Here is an 18,815-nt window from a genome sequence, read left to right on the forward strand (position 1 = left end):
AAGGAGTAGGTGAAAGTATGGAGGTTTGAGGTTTAAATCTTGGTCCTGTGGGATAGATGTCTGGCTTTCACACATCAGGTCACAGGTTCGAGACTGTTCCGGCTAGAAATGGGTGATATTTTGGCCGAATTTCAATATCGCTATCGGAAAAAATGGGTATCGCCCATCACTAGCTCTGACGGACCGGAGTTGACATAATCCGGTTAACATAATGACAAATTAAGGAGACAGATTTCGAGTTGTTCAATCATTCTGAAGTCAGGTATGGTGTTGATATGTTTAAGCCATCTCAACTAACGAATAACTATCACCAGACCATCGATGATGGAAGTTGACTCTCGGCATCAGTTAAATCTGAAAGCCGCTGAGTGACTAATTTCAATTAATTTGAATGATTTAGGTTTTGGTTATACACCCAAACCTCGTATATTTTGCCTTTTTAGAGTGCAGACATCTAACGGTCAAAAAAATAGAATGATCAAATTTTTAGCTACGGTGACTGTACAAGGTGTTCCGGTCAATAGGTCGGACTTTTAAAGGCTCACAACTCAGCAACTGTTCAGCCGATTCTTATCACTTTCACTATGATTGGAAGAAAAAATGTTAGATTTTTGTTTGGCCTACGTTTGGTCACCATGAATTAAAAGGCCGTTTTTTGGCGAATCGTCAAAGTCGGAAAAGTGTCAAATTTTAGTGGTGGTTGGTACACAGAATTTTTAATCAGGCCAAACAAAAGTGACAATCTTTCTGAGGTGAATAGTGTTTACGGCATCAAAATCGGAGTTAAGGTTAAAAAGATATCGTTTGTCAAAGTTCAGACATGTTTCCATGCTTTTGCTATGGCAAAAATCAAATTACGGATTTTGTTCCTCTATCACTACGAACATCGCACAAAATGTTACTAATTGTCAAAAAATATCCTTACAAGGTCATTCAAGGTCATTTTCGCAAATTAACACAAGATTGAAAGAATCGATAAATTTCGACATTTTGAGGGCTTACCATCAACGCTTGCCTGATATCAATAAAAAAAGTGAATTTTGTCTCTTTTATTTCTCAAGCAATCACCATTCAAAGCTGACTGTGCATGTTAAGCCCTCAAAATGTCGAAATTTATCGATTCTTTCAATCTTGTGTTAATTTGCGAAAATGACCTTGAATGACCTTGTAAGGATATTTTTTGACAATTAGTAACATTTTGTGCGATGTTCGTAGTGATAGAGGAACAAAATCCGTAATTTGATTTTTGCCATAGCAAAAGCATGGAAACATGTCTGAACTTTGACAAACGATATCTTTTTAACCTTAACTCCGATTTTGATGCCACTATTCACCTCAGAAAGATTGTCACTTTTGTTTGGCCTGATTAAAAATTCTGTGTACCAACCACCACTAAAATTTGACACTTTTCCGACTTTGACGATTCGCAAAAAACGGCCTTTTAATTCATGGTGACCAAACGTAGGCCAAACAAAAATCTAACATTTTTTCTTCCAATCATAGTGAAAGTGATAAGAATCGGCTGAACAGTTGCTGAGTTGTGAGCCTTTAAAAGTCCGACCTATTGACCGGAACACCTTGTATATTACAGTCTTTGAAAATAAAATTTGCTCAAATGAGTCAAAAAGTGAGCTCATTTGATTGTGAACCACTGTAATTTACAGTCAACCTAAGTAAAAATGTGCTAATAGTAATTGAAATTTAGTTTGTTTAATATTTTAAAATGTTTAATCGAATAATTTGAAATAATGTTAAGGTTTAAAACCATTGGTAATGAACAAGAACCATTTATCGGAGTATTTGCAGCATAATCGGAAATCAAAAATAAGATTTTTGGAAGTTCAATATGGCCTGATAAAATGTAATTAGTTGATTTAAAAATAGCATTTATGGTGCAATTTTGAATTACAATCAAGTCTAATAACATCATCAGACAATTTAGCAATTGTTGCTTGAGTTGTTTTCATGTTTCATTAGGTAAGCAAATTGATGAATATTATCATCTAAGAATTTATATTTTACAAATTTCAAGCGGAAATCCTTATTGCAATCAGGGATCAACAATTGAACTTTTCTGTTCAACAATAACTACAACTTATTACTGTCGAGTACCCGGTTAAAGCAACTTGTGTTTCTTAGTCTCCATCTAGTGATAATGACTTTCAGCGTTTAAGATTTAGGTAATGAAAGGATTATATAAATTATAAAAACAATGTAAATTTTCAAAAAATCATAGATGGCGACTGTGAAAATTGCTTTAAATGGGTCTCTAAAAAATTGCTTTAACCGGGTACTCGACAGTAATTGTAAAATTGAAATATAAATACATATAGATGTACACTAGAGTACCCGGTTAACGCAATTTTTTTCTTCTAAGTCTCCATCTAGTGATAATGACTTTCAGAAACTGACAGAGCTTAAGATCTAGGTAATGAAAGGATTATATAAAATTATAAAAACAAATGTCAATTTGTAAAAAATCATAGATGGCGACTGTGAAAATTGCTTTAAATGGAACACAAAAAAATTGCGTTAACCGGGTACTCTAGTGTAACTTTGATTTTCTGAGAAAGTAATTTAGATTTTTATAATATCTTCTTTCCTTCATTTAGCCAGGATATCATTAAAAATGTTAAAGCTTAACAGTTGAACAATTGAAAAATAGAGAAACTCATTTTTAGTATCTACAGTAGGTGTTAGGGCTAACAAGGGAAGTTACCCAAGTAGCACTCCTGTATTTTGATGTTCGATAGCTCATTCGATAGGGCTAAGGGTGTAGATGAATACCCTGTTGGGTTTTGTCTGCGAGTTGAGTGGTTCCTGAAATATTTGGGTTTAAAATTTGGGCATTTTCATTAAAATCATTTTTTTAAACCTACAAAATTGTCTAAAAAGGCATAGCCTAGTGGATAAAGGATTGGGTGTAGGTATGGAGATTTTGGGTTCGAATCCTAGTGACTTTTTATTTTAAATTAAACAAAGCAACTTAGCATTTTTTAATTCAATTTTTTTATCTAATTTTTTGTTGATAATTACAATGACAATTATTATAATCTATTTAATCAAATATTTTTAATCAACAAAAAATTAGATAAAAAAATTGAATTAAAAAATGCTAAATTGCTTTGTTAAATTTAAAATAAAAAGTCACTAGGATTCGAACCCAAAATCTCCATACCTTCACCCAATTCTTTATCCACTAGGCTATGCCTTTTTAGACAATTTTGTAGGTTTAAAAAAATGATTTTAATGAAAATGCCCAAATTTTAAACCCAAATATTTCAGGAACCACTCAACTCGCAGACAAAACCCAACAGGGTATTCATCTACACCCTTAGCCCTATCGAATGAGCTATCGAACATCAAAATACAGGAGTGCTACTTGGGTAACTTCCCTTGTAAGTTAACAAAAACAGGTCAGAGTTAAGTTAATTTTTAAGTGTCGCCATCTCGAGCATATTTAGTTTCTAGGGACAAGAAAAAAACAATGCAACAGAAAACTGGACAAAAAAGTTCGATTCTAATGGTATTATACTTTAATTTACTGTTAGAGGGCGACTAGGAAAAAAATCTCCTCTTTTGTTAACTTAACCCTAACCCCTACTGTATCAATAATTAGATACAAAGGTTTCATTTTTATTTTATTCTTTTGTTCCATTAAAAATAAGGTATTTTTGATTGTTTTCCTGATCTTATTTCGTGATTGAAATCGCTAAATAAGTTACATAGATTTCTATTGTAATGATTCCTTCTTTGATAATCTGCCGGGAAAGTCGTTTATTTTACCTTTTTCTCGTTAATCATTTATCTCGAGAAAAGCTTTTTTATCTAGTGAAGTTCACCATTTTAGACCATTCGGCCCATTTTTAGCCATTCGGTATTTGCCTTTAGTTTTTGTATCAATTGTTGCTTGATTTTCATTAGGTAAGCAAACTGATGAAAAACATATTTGCATGTTAATCTATTATCATCCAAGAATTTCGGAAATCTTTATTGCAATCAGAGATCAACAATGAACTTTTCTGTCCAACTTCAACTCACAAGGGAAGTTTGCCAAGTGTCACTCCTGGATTTTTATGTTTAATAGCTCATTCGATAGGACTAAGGGTGTAGATGAATACTCTGTTGGAGTTTGCCTGCGAGTTGAGTGGTTCCTGAAATATTTAGGTTAGAAATTTGGGCATTTTCATTAAAATCATTTTGGGCAAAAAGGCATAGCCTAACGGATAAAGGATTGGGTGAATGCATGAAGTTTTTTTGTTGATAATTAATTGTATTAAACTATACCAATTATTATAAATTATTTAATCAAATATTCTTAATCAACAAAAAATTAGAGAAAAAATTTGAATTGAAAAAGGCTTAATTGCTTGGGTTAATTCAAGACAAAAAGACATTAGGATTCGAAACCAAAATCTCCATACCTTCACCCAATTCTTTATTCACTAGGCTATGCCTTTACAGACAATTTTGAATTTTAATGAAAGTGCCCAAATTTAAAACCTAAATATTTCAGGAACCACTCAACTTGCATGCAAAACCCAACAGGATATTACTCTACACCCTTAGCCCAATCGAATGAGCTATTAAACATAAAAACCCAGTAGTATCACTCGGGTAACTTCCATTGTCAAACTTATTAATTGTAAAATTGCAATATAAATAGATTTCCATTGTAATGATTTATTACATGAAAACAACTGTTAATCACTAAATTGTCTGATTACTGAAAAGTTTGATTCCTTGAAGAGAGACAAATGTTGATTCAAGATTTCGATCGATCTTGACACATTAGATAATTGAAGACAATTCAATTGTAAGCTGTTCAGAATCAGGAATGATTTGCATGAAACTGGGGATAAAAAGCCATGGATTGCTAAAAAAGTTAATGGAAAAGATTTATTTGTTTCTTCTTAAGTCACTTTCAATGGATTTGATTGAATCAATTTTGGGTCAATTAACACGTGATTGTAAATGACAAATTAAATAACTTGCCATGGATGAGCCTAAGCTTGTTTACATGTGTGCAAATAAGGTGAAAAATGAAGTCTTTCTCAGAATCAGAAATGCCAGCGCAATAAGGTGTAACAAATTCAAAGTCACCCTTAACATTGGCATGACTTTCATCATGTAAAGGCGGATAATCACATAGAAAGATTAGTGCAATGACCCAAGTCTTGATGTAAAATACCTTGACAATGCATATAATCAACGTGGTCAGGATTTGGCACAGACTCAGTAGTGCAAGAATTGCTTATGTAATAAATTTTTTAGCAGAATCTGAAATATCATCGCAATGAGGTCTACAAATTCAAAGTCACCTTCAACATTGGCATCATTTTCAGCATTAAAAGGCGGATAACCACACAGAAATATGAATGCAATGACCCCAATAAACCAAGTAAGTAGTAAAGGGCATCTAACGCCACGAAAAGGTGGAACCTATTTTAGGGGGGAGAAAAAGGGGGAAAAATGCGCAAACAACCGATTTTGGAAGTTAAGGTCAAGGGTAAACCTCAACTCAAACAAGTTTTATTATCATTTTTTTACATTTTTAATTATAATTATCACCATCATCTTTATTATTATCATCATCATTAGATTCAAAGGGATTTGAACCTTTTACATTTTATGATTTCAAAAGAGTCATTAACTCTTTTGAAAGTCATGGTTAAGGGGTATGGTGAATCAGGATCAGCAGCTACCAAAGCATCAAAATCAAGCCTCCTTGGACGGAATGGAATCATCGGTTGTGTTGGAGTCGCCGTGATTGCTGCAGATGAAGGTGAAGAAAAGGTTGTTGTGGTTTCCCAACCAGAGCTGTCCGTTGAGATACAAATCTCAGAAGCATCGGATGCGATGATGGAGTTAGGGATGGACGATGACGAAAGCTCGATGGTAGAGTTAACACCACCAATGGTTTCCTCATCATCATCAACGTTTGGTTGGGGTCCATACTTCAGAACCAAACCATCAAGCGCTCCAACCATCTGCACGACAGATGAAGCCCAATGGTGTTGAATAGAAAGTCCAACCTGGAGCTTTCTTAAAAGACCGACCACCTCAGTCAAGGGAACAGCTCCATCCAAGTGCTCGGAATCAAGCAAAGCCTCCTTTGCTTGCCGGCTGATGGAACGCAGGGCCACAGTCTCAGCACAACGATGAAGAGGGATGATTGATGAACCATCAGAGACTGACATTGATGAAGTCTCAGCGACAGGAGACATCAGTTCAGGAGAAGCTGGAGAAGGCAGTGGAGTACGGGCAGGAGAAGCCAAAGGAGTCGACGTAGCGACAGGCAGCGGCAGAGGATGGCCAGAACAACACAAGGACAATCATGCAATATCAAATGTTGCTTGAGTTGTTCTTATGTTTCATTGGGTAAGCAAATTGATGAAAAACATATTTTTCATGTTGGTCTATTTTCATACAATGTATAAGAATTTTTATTACGAATTTCAAGCGGAAATTCTTATTGCAATCAGGGATCAACAATTGAACTTTTCTTTTCAACCATAACTACAACTTATTAATTGTAAAATTGAAATATAATATAAATAGATGTAACTTTGATTTGCTCAGATAGTTATTTGGATTTTTATATCTCTTTCCTTCATTTAGCCAGGATATCACTGAAAATGTTAGTTTAACATTCTTCAATTGTTTAACAGTTAAAAAATTAAAAATAGAGAAACTCAGCTTTAGTATCTAACAATAATTAGATACAAAGGTTTCATTTTTATTTGATTCTTGTGTTCCATTAAAAATAAGTATTTTTGATAGTTTTCCTGATCTTATTGCAAGACTGAAATCACTAAATTAGTTACATAGATTTCCATTGTAATGATTCTATCAGAGGGTCTCACGCAAATCGAACCAAATTTGTTATTTCACTGAATTTGATCTGATTATCGTATTGAGATGAATTTCGGTAATCATTATCTCAAGTAATTCAAATATTTTTTGCAATTAACAAAAATTAAATATCTCAATTAGTTTAAGAGATATTTAAATGCAATTAAAAAATCACAAAAATTTACATGTCCCATTGAATAACATTGATTTTAATAAAAAATACAGTTCATGCATAGGGTCCCCCCCTTTGACCATTTTTCAGAATACAGCTCGTTTTTCATTTTTGATTTTTTCTCTTTTTTAATTGCATTTAAATAAATCTTAAACTAATTGAGATATTTAATTTTTGTTAATAGCAAAAAATATTTGAATTACTTGAGATACTGATTACCGAAATTCATCTCAATACAATAATCAGATCAAATTCAGTAATATAACAAATTTGGTTCGATTTGCGTGAGACCCCCTAATACTTTGTTTGTCTGCCAAAAAAGTCGTTTATTACACCCTTTTCTTGTTAATCTCTTATCTTGAGAAAAGCTAGTCGTTTATTTAGTGAAATTCACCATTTTAGACTATTCGTACTCATCGGTAGTTGCCCTTTAGTTTCTGTATCAATTGATGCTTGGTTTTTTCTTCGTGTTTCATTAGGTAAGCAAACTGATAAAAAACACATTTTCATGTTAATCTATTATCAGTCAAGAATTTCGGAAATCCTTATTGTAATCAGCTATCAACTATTGAAGATGATTACTGAAGAGGTTCATTCGTTGAAGAGAGAAAAAATTGCTGATTCAAGATTTCCATCAATCTTGACACATTAGATGATTGGAGGCATTTTCAATTTAAGCTATTCAGAGTCAGGAGCGATTTACATGAAACTGTGGATAAAAAGTCATTGATTGGTAAAAGTGGGGACTTGGGGAAAGGATTTATCTGTTATCACTTTCTATGGATTTGATTAAATCAATTTTGAGTCAATTAACACGTAAATGTAAATGAATAATTGTTTTACAATGGATGAGCAAGAGCTTATGCACATGTGTACCTTTTGTTGGGATTAACGCAAATTAGAAAAAAAAGCCTTTAGCATAATTGAAAATGTCATCCCAATAAGGTGAATCAAATTTAAAGTCACCTTTAACAATCTGAGCAAAAAGATTGGCATCATTTTCATCATAAAAAGGCGGATAACCACACAAAAATATGCATAAAATGACCCCAACATCGACTGCTTTTCCATACGGTTTTTGGGATAATACTTCGAGTGCAACGTAACCGGGTGTACCACATGCTGTGGCCATTACACCTCAATCTTCCATCTTGGAAAGTTCAAAATCATCGATCATTATTTTTGAATCAGGATCATGATTGAGGTAAAATAAATTTTGGGGTTCAAGTTTCAGTGAACAACACCTTGACAATGCATATAATCAACGTCTTCCAATATTTGACAGATAACTGCACTTTCGTCTTTTTCAGTGTAATTTCCTTTAACTTTCCTCAGCTATTTACTCAAAAAGTTCACCTCCAGGAGGAAACTAACGAAAAGCTGTCATTCTCCGATCGCGCCCAGACCACTCTTTCTAGGAGAAATAGGATCATGATTGAGGTAAATTAAATTACCAGGTTTCAATTTTCAGCGAAAAATACCTTGACAGTGCATATAATCAACGTCGGCCAAGATTTGACGGATGAGTTCATTTGCGTCTTTCGTGTTTTGTTTTTTCAATCATCTTTAGGTTCTTACTAGTCAAGATTTTCGAATGGTAAATTTTTGTACTTTTTGATTTTCTCACAGTTCCTCACATCGATTTTTCATTGTTTTAACTATTATTTTGTTTTTACAAGATTCAGCAGTTCCATCAACTTTTTGTTGCAATCCACTTCTTCTATCTTCACCGTCGCTAGAAGGATACTGACACACCAAATTTACCCGACCATAACTAATTGTTGAGCTAGCTTTTTCAGAATGGTGCGTAAGCTCTGATGAGTATCACCTGTTCGCGTATTTTGCGCCGATCAGAATCAAGCAAGTTAAAATTAAAATCAAACTGTTAACATCATATTGCAATAGAATTTATTGGAGTCGTTTCATTGCAAGAATTATAATACTTACTGTAGATACAATAAAAGAACAATGCAAGAAAACACCATGCTTATGGTTAGCAAAAAACAATGTAGCTGTACTATTGGCTAACTTGGTTGTTTTCACTAGCTTCGGTATCTAATTTTGTTATACTGTTGTTATTGGAAAATCACGCAGGACTTATTTTATAACAGCGCTATATTTGCAAACATCTTTTGTTGGGATTAACGCAGACCAGGTTAGAAAAAGTGATGCATAAGGTGGAACAGCTTGAGTCATGAAAGGATCAATGCAACTTCCCAGCTTAGACAACCTGCCTCTTTTGAACGGAAAGTGAAATCGTTTCGATTTCTAAACATAAAAATTTCTCCTAGAAAAAGGTCTGGACGTGATTTGCGAATGACAGCTGTTCGGTGGTTTCCTCCTGGAGGTGAACTTTTTGAGTAAATAGCTGAGGAAAGTTAAAGGAAATTACACTGAAAAAGACGAAAGTGCAGTTATCTGTCAAATATTGGAAGACGTTGATTATATGCATTGTCAAGGTGTTGTTCACTGAAACTTGAACCCCAAAATTTATTTTACCTCAATCATGATCCTGATTCAAAAATAATGATCGATGATTTTGAACTTTCCAAGATGGAAGATTGAGGTGTAATGGCCACAGCATGTGGTACACCCGGTTACGTTGCACTCGAAGTATTATCCCAAAAACTGTATGGAAAAGCAGTCGATGTTTGGCCAATTGCAGACATATTTTTGTGTGGTTATACGCCTTTTTATGATGAAAATGGAGCCAATGTTAAAGGTGTCTTCGAATTCGTAGACCTCATTGGGATGATATTTCCGATTCTGCTAAAGATTTAATCTTATAAGCATTTTTTGCACTACTGAATCTGCGCCAAATCCTGATTCCGTTGATTGTATGCATTGTCAAGTTGTTGTTTATTGAGACTTTAAACCCGAAAATTTACTTCACTGCAATAAAGATTGATTGATTGGAGGTTTTAGATTTCTTTTGATCAGGATTTTAATTGCAATCTGTAGGTTAAACGTGGTCGTTACAGACCGTGTTACATTTTTAGGGTACATAATATGCTTCAGCTTAGGATATTACATGAATTTAGAGTGTGAAAGAGTCGGACATATACAAGTAAATGAAATATGGATAGATTTTAATTGAAGATAAGAAATTACGTGAGATGTTCTTTTATTGTGTGTGTTCCCTTCCTTTTGCTTGGTTTGTGAGTATTCTGCGGAAATCTATGGCTTCCTCTTTAAGGATAATATTGGTTGATATTTCCCTTTCTTTTTAATTCAATAGTGGTTATCTTCAGTGTGCTTATTGGTCTGTTTCTTGCTATGAGTAAGATACATACAGGGCATACTTGAGCACATGTAGAATTTTTAATATCCAGCGTGGTTAGGTAGTCCAAGAATTTGCAATCGTGGCCTGAAATTGCTTTGTTCTTGAGGTATCGTTTAATGGTATGCATTCGCCTTCTTTAGGATGCTGCCATTCTCATTTCGTTGCCGAAATTTGCTGTTTTCAACGTAGTTGGCTCTAATGGCTTTATTATCGATGTCTTTGTTGCCTTACGTTTCCATGTCTCTTTGGGCTATCTTTCTAGGCGCCTCTCGGCAAAAACTAAGTCGGACAATGTTGCTCCAGAAAGATATAGTGTGGGTGAATAGTTGCTTGAAGTAGTATCTACAATTTTAGCTTCTAGGATTGTTGGCGTTTCAAGTTCACTGGAGTCTGAGTCAGATTCGGATGTTGATATGAAAGAGCTGACGTTCAGCGAGTTTACTTCTTGTGAAGGGTTTCTCATATTGGCCTCTGTATAAGACTGGTTACTATCGGATCGAAAGCCTGTAGATGTTTGGCTCGAAGAAATGAGTTAGTTGATTGTTGCTCTGGTTGGTTTGGGGCAGTATTTTTTCCTCTTTTTAGCATTGTTATTTGGCAATTTGGTTGGTTTGTCTTTGATTAACAAGTGACTTTGTAAGGTTATCTTTAAATCTTTAGTTTATTAGCTTTGATTGGTGATATTGTCAGACCCTGGATTTGGATTGATTAATTTAATGTCATATTTGAAAGTTGAAAATAAAATGCATGTCAGACCTTAGATTTCTTGGAATAAATAAAATAAAGAATTAAACTATGATGGATTTTAAGCAAAGTTAAGGTCCTGAGAAACTAATTTTCGAAGAATAGAGATTTGCATGAGAATAAATAAGACTTATTTTATGATTTAAGAATTACCAGAGAACCTTAAATGTTTCGGAGAAATGCTACCCTAACTCGTAAATTATTGAGAATTAACTAATAAATAAGACATTTGCATACTGACTAAAGCCTAAAACTAGGTTTAAGGGTCCGTCAGACCCAACTTTCCCAGATCATAAATTGATAAAGTACGACTATCAAGAAGGGAAAAAGGTCAAACGACCATCTGGTGATTTAAGGTCACGTACTGTAGTCTCCCAAACGGGACTATATAAAGAAAACATGAAAATTGATCATTTATCCAGAAGTTAAGTTTTGGATCCTCAAGTTTGAGTATTTGAGTATTTTGATTTGTGGAAATTTCGTCTTTAAGTATTTTGCTTGGTGTTAAGTAAAAGTTTTTGATATCTTCATTTCGTATACTTTACAGTATTTTCATATAACTATGGAAGCTAATAAAGAATATCAATTAAGTTTCGTCTTTGAAAACTGTTCCCTATCTTTATTAAACAGCTTAAACGGTCGTCAGACCCATACTCATCATTAGTATACTACACATGGAACCCGGCTCGGTGACAAAATGGAGGTTCCACCGAGAGTTTTTCTGAAAGTGCTGAATAATTGACAATAACGTTATCATCATTGTGATTCAATTGAACAATTGATCAACTATCATCATTATAAATTTTCTTCGAACTTTTGTGTTTATTATAAGCTATCATCCCACTACTTTTCAACTATTATCACTCAACAATAACAATTTCGTGTACTGTACCCCAATCATCAGTGACTTTATCTTCGGTCTGACGGGCTTTTGGCTACACATTCACATTGGATCAACTTATTTTATCATCAAACTTGTTCCATATACCTAATATTTGTCAAATATTCTTGGTCTGACGGGACTTTCAACCCACCTTCATTCACTCTATCAACTTAATTATTGACTAATTTGGAAATATCTTGGGCCTGACGGAACTTTCATCAACTATCCTTCACTTGTCATTAATATTATTCATTCATCTTTAACAAAAGTAAGGTCTGACGTATTTAAAGCCATTTCCTTTCTTTTTCTTTCCTACTATATAGAACCCTTACTTTATTCCTTTGAAAATCACTTGATTTGCCTTTATTATTATACATTGACAATGACCGAAACCGAGGTAAAGACTGTTAAACCTGTAGTTTCTTTGCCCAGAGGACCTAAATTAGACTATTTTGATGGAAGTATATCTTCAAAAGTTTTGCAATTTATTGACAAATATGAAAGTCTAGCGAAATTTTACTCCTGGTCTAACGAAGATAAATTACAAAGAATATGTCTTTATCTCGAAGATTCTGCACTATATTGGTTTAAACAGGAGATTGAACCGAAAGCTAGTGATCCCAAATTTACTTGGTCCACATTTCTTGAATTGTTTAAAGAAACTTTTTTACCATCATCTTATAAAGACTTTCTGGCTGAACAACTAAATAATAGAAAACAAGATGCTGGTGAACCAGTAATCCGATTCATTATTGACGTAAAAGAATTATGTTTAAAGATAAATCCCTCTATAGAGGAAGCTGAAATTCTCAGGCATCTTTTTCGAGGCGTCAGACCTGAACTCAAATCTGCACTTTATGCAGCTGAGATCAAATCCGTTGATAAGTTTAGAGAATTCGCTAAGAATCTTGAGAAAGGAATGGTGAACACACCTCAGTCTGATGAGATTTCAGAATTAAAAAGTTTGATACAAGAACTTTTATCAAATAACGCATCAAAGGTTCAAATTCATAGACCGAGGTATACTAATGCCATTCAATCTCGTCCTGAAAGAACCACTGATAATCAACCCATTTGCTATTATTGCAATAAACCTGGACATTATAAATCTAATTTTAGACTCTTATTATCTAAATATAAGCAACCTCCTTATGCGAATAATTACCAAAGTAATCGTCAGTCTGCTCATCAAAGTAACCGTCAGACCGGTCATCCAAATCAGTTTTATAATCACAATAATCCTAATTTCAATCAATTTCGTACTCCTCTTCCACTTGACCAACATTCTCATTCGACGTACGAAGATTGGGTTCAGTATTATCCATCAAATTATTTAAGAAATGTAAGCCCTGACACTAATTCGACTCGAACTATAAGTACTTGCACTCAAGGTCCCTATCCTAATCTATCTATTGAGTCTTATGCTGTTCAACCAATTGCCCTTCCCGCACCGCAAAATACGTCAGACCCAACAGTTAATACACTAAGCGAAACCTCAAAAGATAATGAAAACTATGTATTTACTACTGCTTGGGTAGATCAGAAACAACTCAAGTGTATAATTGATTCCGGATCAGCTGTTTCAATCATCAGAATTTCTTCTGTTCCTAAACCAAATAATGTACGTCATTATGAAGGACCAAATGTAACTTCAGCCAGTGGTCATCATATTTCTATATTGGGAAGAATCAGGTGCCTTATTCAAGTTACTGGTAATCTTACTGCTGTTTGGACAAATTTATTGGTGGTCGCGGATGACTTCACGTACCCCTTGCTGTTAGGAAACAACTTTAACAAAGCAGCTGGAGTCATATTAAATTTGCGTACAATGAGAGTACAAGCTCAGACCGCATCAACGGAAGAATTGGATAAGTTTAATCATTTTGATTTTATTAATAATTCTAATTGTAACAAATATTCTTTAAATTTGGGATATCAATTTGAGACTACTTATGGTTTTATACCATTAGATTTAAATTTTGTTAAAACGCCAAGCAATCTCAAATGTTTAGGTCTGACCATTGAAACTGAAGCTAATGTTGTTTTACCTTACGATCAATTTTCATCTTTTCAAATTTCTATTGATAAATCTTTTTCTCAAAATAATTCTCTTCCTGAAGGTGAAGCAATAACTCGGTCTGACGAGTATAAAAATGAGATTTGCGTTACAAAAGAGATGAATGAAAAAGCAAATTTATATGTTTTTAGACTAGACCATCTTGACTACTCTCAACAAAACCAGGTCAAACAACTTTTGAGTGAGTCTCTCCCAGCTTCAACTTTTGGGAATGAAAACCTAGGTCAATGTACTTTGTATCCTTCCATTATTGATACGGTCGAACATCCACCCAGAAAAAGTAATCCATATCCAAAATTAGAGGCTGAGAGAAAAGAAATAAACAGACAAATAGAAGAAATGATTGTCAGACCCTCTTTTGTTCCATGGGATAGCCCTATTGTACTTGTTTCTAAACCAATTGGTAATAAGCACATGTGTGTTGACCTTAGTAAGGTAGATGAACCCCGACATTTTGGTCTGAACCTTAATAACCTTGTTATATTACTTTTGTTTATGATGACCATGTTTATCGAAACAATTCTTTCCTTTTCTCCTCCCCACGTCTTTGCTTAGCTTATTCAAATCAGATTTTAAAATATTAAATTAAAACAAATTATATTTACTCTCATTTATTCACTAAATTAAAAAGCCCAAAAAAAAGAAACAAAAAGACAAATAATTTAATAAAAATAATTAAGTACTATTTAGCACAGAAAATACTGATTTTGTAAGCTCAGGAATCATCTCGATATCAAGATTTGATATTCGTACCTATTATCAGAAATTGGTCTGACCATGATTTGAATTGCAACAAAAGCCTTGATAGATGAAATGCAAGCAAAATCATTCGATTTAAATCATTAACATTGCATACTATCACATTAAACAATTTAATTAAAATTTAAGGTCTGACACGGTTTAAACGTCATGAATTCGTAATTTTCTCTACAAAGTATGATAGTTCGATGTTATATATAAGTTGAAGCGCATTATACGAGTAATTTGTTTAAATTGGAGTAATTAAAAGCTAACAAGTAATTGATTTAAATTTGTTGAAAAAAAAAATTTGTGGTTCGATTATTGATTCTCTAAAAACATCGAACATCGGATCAAGGTTTAGTATCGGGATCAAGATCGATCGCTGGCATCCATCAGACCGAAAAAAAAAATTTTATTAAATTGAATTAGATTGTTTATATGTGCGTTGCTACAAGAAATTTTGTTTAAAATAAGATTGAAAATTATCCACCATCATTATTTATTTTTTCAATTATTAATCAGAATGATAAAATCATGTAAGCCAGTATATCATTAGGCTATCATGGATTTCCTAATTGAAATGATTTAAGCGTCAGACCTTTTGTGAATCGTCAGCTCTGGCATTCAGCGCAATGGATTGAAACCGTGTTCCCATTTTATCAGCCTCCAGAATGAGGTCTAACAATTCGATAACTTTTGATTCTTCAAAATAGATTCTACCGCCAAAGTTTAATCTTGATTTTCAGTATGGACTAACCGTCCAATAATGTAAACATGTTTGAGTCAATTTTGCTTTCTATCCTAACGGAAAATGTTGAATTGCCCTGAATCTATTGATTCGGAGATCTTGTTTTTGAAGTTTCTGAAAAGCATACAGAAATATGTTTGGTTTTAATGCGCATCGCTTTTATGATAAATAGACATTTGCAGAAAGAACAAATTGGCATCTACTAAAAGTATAAAAGTAATTAAAGTTTAGATCATTCAAATTAATTACTGTGTTTAAATGTGAAAATTGCAAACAGATTACGGAAAAATGAAACAAGAATTAAGCATTAGTGTTTAAAGTGAAAAAAATGAAACCAAGTATTAGAGTTAAGTTGTAATTATAATTTTGGAAAAATAAAACTGGTCTGAGTCGATTGATATTGCTTTTCGCTCAAAAGAATTATGATTTGGAATTAAAAACTTTGAATAGAACATTTTTGAAGACGTCCAAAAGGGACTTTGGACTTTTCGTAGAGGGGATGAATGTCAGACCCTGGATTTGGATTGATTAATTTAATGTCATATTTGAAAGTTGAAAATAAAATGCATGTCAGACCTTAGATTTCTTGGAATAAATAAAATAAAGAATTAAACTATGATGGATTTTAAGCAAAGTTAAGGTCCTGAGAAACTAATTTTCGAAGAATAGAGATTTGCATGAGAATAAATAAGACTTATTTTATGATTTAAGAATTACCAGAGAACCTTAAATGTTTCGGAGAAATGCTACCCTAACTCGTAAATTATTGAGAATTAACTAATAAATAAGACATTTGCATACTGACTAAAGCCTAAAACTAGGTTTAAGGGTCCGTCAGACCCAACTTTCCCAGATCATAAATTGATAAAGTACAACTATCAAGAAGGGAAAAAGGTCAAACGACCATCTGGTGATTTAAGGTCACGTACTGTAGTCTCCCAAACGGGACTATATAAAGAAAACATGAAAATTGATCATTTATCCAGAAGTTAAGTTTTGGATCCTCAAGTTTGAGTATTTGAGTATTTTGATTTGTGGAAATTTCGTCTTTAAGTATTTTGCTTGGTGTTAAGTAAAAGTTTTTGATATCTTCATTTCGTATACTTTACAGTATTTTCATATAACTATGGAAGCTAATAAAGAATATCAATTAAGTTTCGTCTTTGAAAACTGTTCCCTATCTTTATTAAACAGCTTAAACGGTCGTCAGACCCATACTCATCATTAGTATACTACACATGGAACCCGGCTCGGTGACAATATTTTCACTATTGTAGTGGTTAGTTTATTTTTTGTTTTGAGTTAGGCAGGGGCGTGGTTAGGGCTTTTTGTTGGCCTTGGCCCTTTTTACCTCCATGTTCATGTAAATCAATCTTGATTCTGAACAGTTTATTATTGAGACAAGCCTTTAGTTATCTAATGTGTCAGGATTGAAGGAAATCTTGAATCAACAATTTTTCTCCCTTCAACCTTTTCAGTAATCAGGCAATTTAGTGATTAACAGTTGTTTTCATGTAAATCATTACAATGGAAATTTATATTTCAATTTTAGAATTAATAAGTTTTAATTGAATTTGAACACAAAAGTTAAATTTTTGAGCTCTGATTGCAATAAGGATTTCCGCTTGAAATTCGTAAAAATAACAATTCTTAGATGATGATAATAGATTAACATGAAAAAAACTCAAGCAACAATTGATAAATTGTATAGTCCTTTATTTTATATGTGTCACTCTTTATGTTTATTAAAAATTTAAATGTTTGTACGAAATTAGAATGTATTTTCTTGGTAAATCACTTTGAATATCACGCAAAAAATTATTTTGATTGGAAAGGCACATAGTAAAGAAATACCGTTACGTGAGCATTGCATTAGTAGGGTTTAGTAAAATTTCTTCATGTCATTATTAATTCTTCGATTCACGCATTTGTTTAACTTTTGCGTAAGCAAAAGGAGATATAAATCCCGCTAAAGTGCCGACAAACAGAAACAGCATTATTATACCAAAAGCACCCAACCCACTCGTCCCCTTAGTTACTTCACTTAAACTGGATTCTTGGATTGCATTTCCATTCGATTCCACTTTTAACTCGTAGTTTGAACATCCGTCTCCTTCAGTGGTTTTGGTACCAGGACTTTTAATTGAAAATTGAATCAGTGAACAAGAACTTTCTGTTCTACTTTTAGGACAGTAGTTGAATGATTGACATTTAGCTTTGCCATCAGACCATCGAAGACACAATGAAGCACATTGATCCAAGGTTAATTTGGTTTCGGTGCTAATCACATCTGATACTATTTTGTTTCCCGTTTTTTGGTATTTTTCAGCTGCTTTGGCTATAATGAGAAATTGAATTAGTTAAAGACTCAACTGATTGCAAGAATACTTACGAAAATATATTGTGCATTCTTCATCATATTGAGTATCTGCATCTGTGAATAAACCACCAAAACTACAAGAACCATCACAGTATTGAAACGATATGCATTCAGACGAAGGATGACAAGATTCTGCACAGAAATGCTGATCTGTTTGCATCACAGTTGAAAGCTGAGTTTTAAATTTTCTATTGAGTGCTTTTGAATAATCGTTGAGAATGCTAATAGAGAAAATTGTACATTGGATGTCATTTTCAGTATGCAAGTCTCGATTTATAATGTCAGAAGACTGCAAACTGCTTACTCTACACTCAGTTACACCACCAGTGTTGCAAAATGAAAAAGTAATGCACGAAACTTGATCTGAATCGTGACAGTTTCGGTAACAATCAGCAAAAGTTTTTACATCTGGCACATACAGAGTGAATTGATCATCGATTTTCAACGTTGCATCCCATCTATTTTCTGTAAAAACATTTCTTATACCTTTAATGTACTTTAATATGGATCGGAAATTTAAATATGTATAAGGTTCAGATCATGGTCTTATTTAAACCCTGGTTTTAACAAATTGAGGCTTTGATTTTATATTTATCAGAATATTCAAGATTACCTCATATTTTGATCTGAAATTTCGGCCCTCAGTTCGTGTAGTCTGAGCGAGTAATGAGCTCGAATTTTAAGTCTCCAGGAATATCTTTTAGGCGTATTTTTTGTGAAGCGTTAGCGTTCGTGAGTTTATGACGTTTATTGGTTGCTTCGCCAATCTTTTGAGCTTTGAAGCTTGCTAATTATAAAATAAAACTTTTGAACTTGAAGGACTATGGATAAATGACTTTTTCTAAATCAATCTGGAAACTTAATGGATGATTCCCTGATTACTACTTATTAAGAAATACAAATAAAAGTAAAATTTGAACAAATAACCAAAA

The 18,815-nt window shown here is 33.4% G+C and overlaps 1 protein-coding gene across 1 annotated transcript; it reads right to left on the bottom strand.

The window, feature by feature from the left end:
- Positions 1-17,395: 17,395 nt before the first annotated feature.
- Positions 17,396-18,381, bottom strand: LOC107370832 (uncharacterized). Its single transcript, XM_015938784.3, has 2 exons — positions 17,896-18,381; positions 17,396-17,841 (listed from the first exon to the last, which is right to left on the bottom strand). Exons 1-2 carry the CDS (start codon positions 18,041-18,043, stop codon positions 17,411-17,413), a joined length of 579 nt encoding a protein of 192 aa, XP_015794270.2. The 5' UTR covers positions 18,044-18,381; the 3' UTR covers positions 17,396-17,410.
- Between the last annotated feature and the right edge of the window lie 434 nt (positions 18,382-18,815).

Source organism: Tetranychus urticae, chromosome 3 (genome assembly GCF_039701765.1).
Source record: "Tetranychus urticae isolate SD_2017Ah chromosome 3, NJAU_TeUrti_SD_1.0, whole genome shotgun sequence".
Classification (NCBI taxonomy): domain Eukaryota; kingdom Metazoa; phylum Arthropoda; class Arachnida; order Trombidiformes; family Tetranychidae; genus Tetranychus; species Tetranychus urticae.

Bases quoted from the DNA above. Each gene is read 5' to 3' on its own strand.
- LOC107370832 (XM_015938784.3), bottom strand. From the start codon at position 18,043: ATGCAAACAGATCAGCATTTCTGTGCAGAATCTTGTCATCCTTCGTCT. The intron at 17,842-17,895 runs GTAAGTATTCTT...TTCTCATTATAG, and splicing joins AGAATGCACAATATATTTTC to CCAAAGCAGCTGAAAAATAC.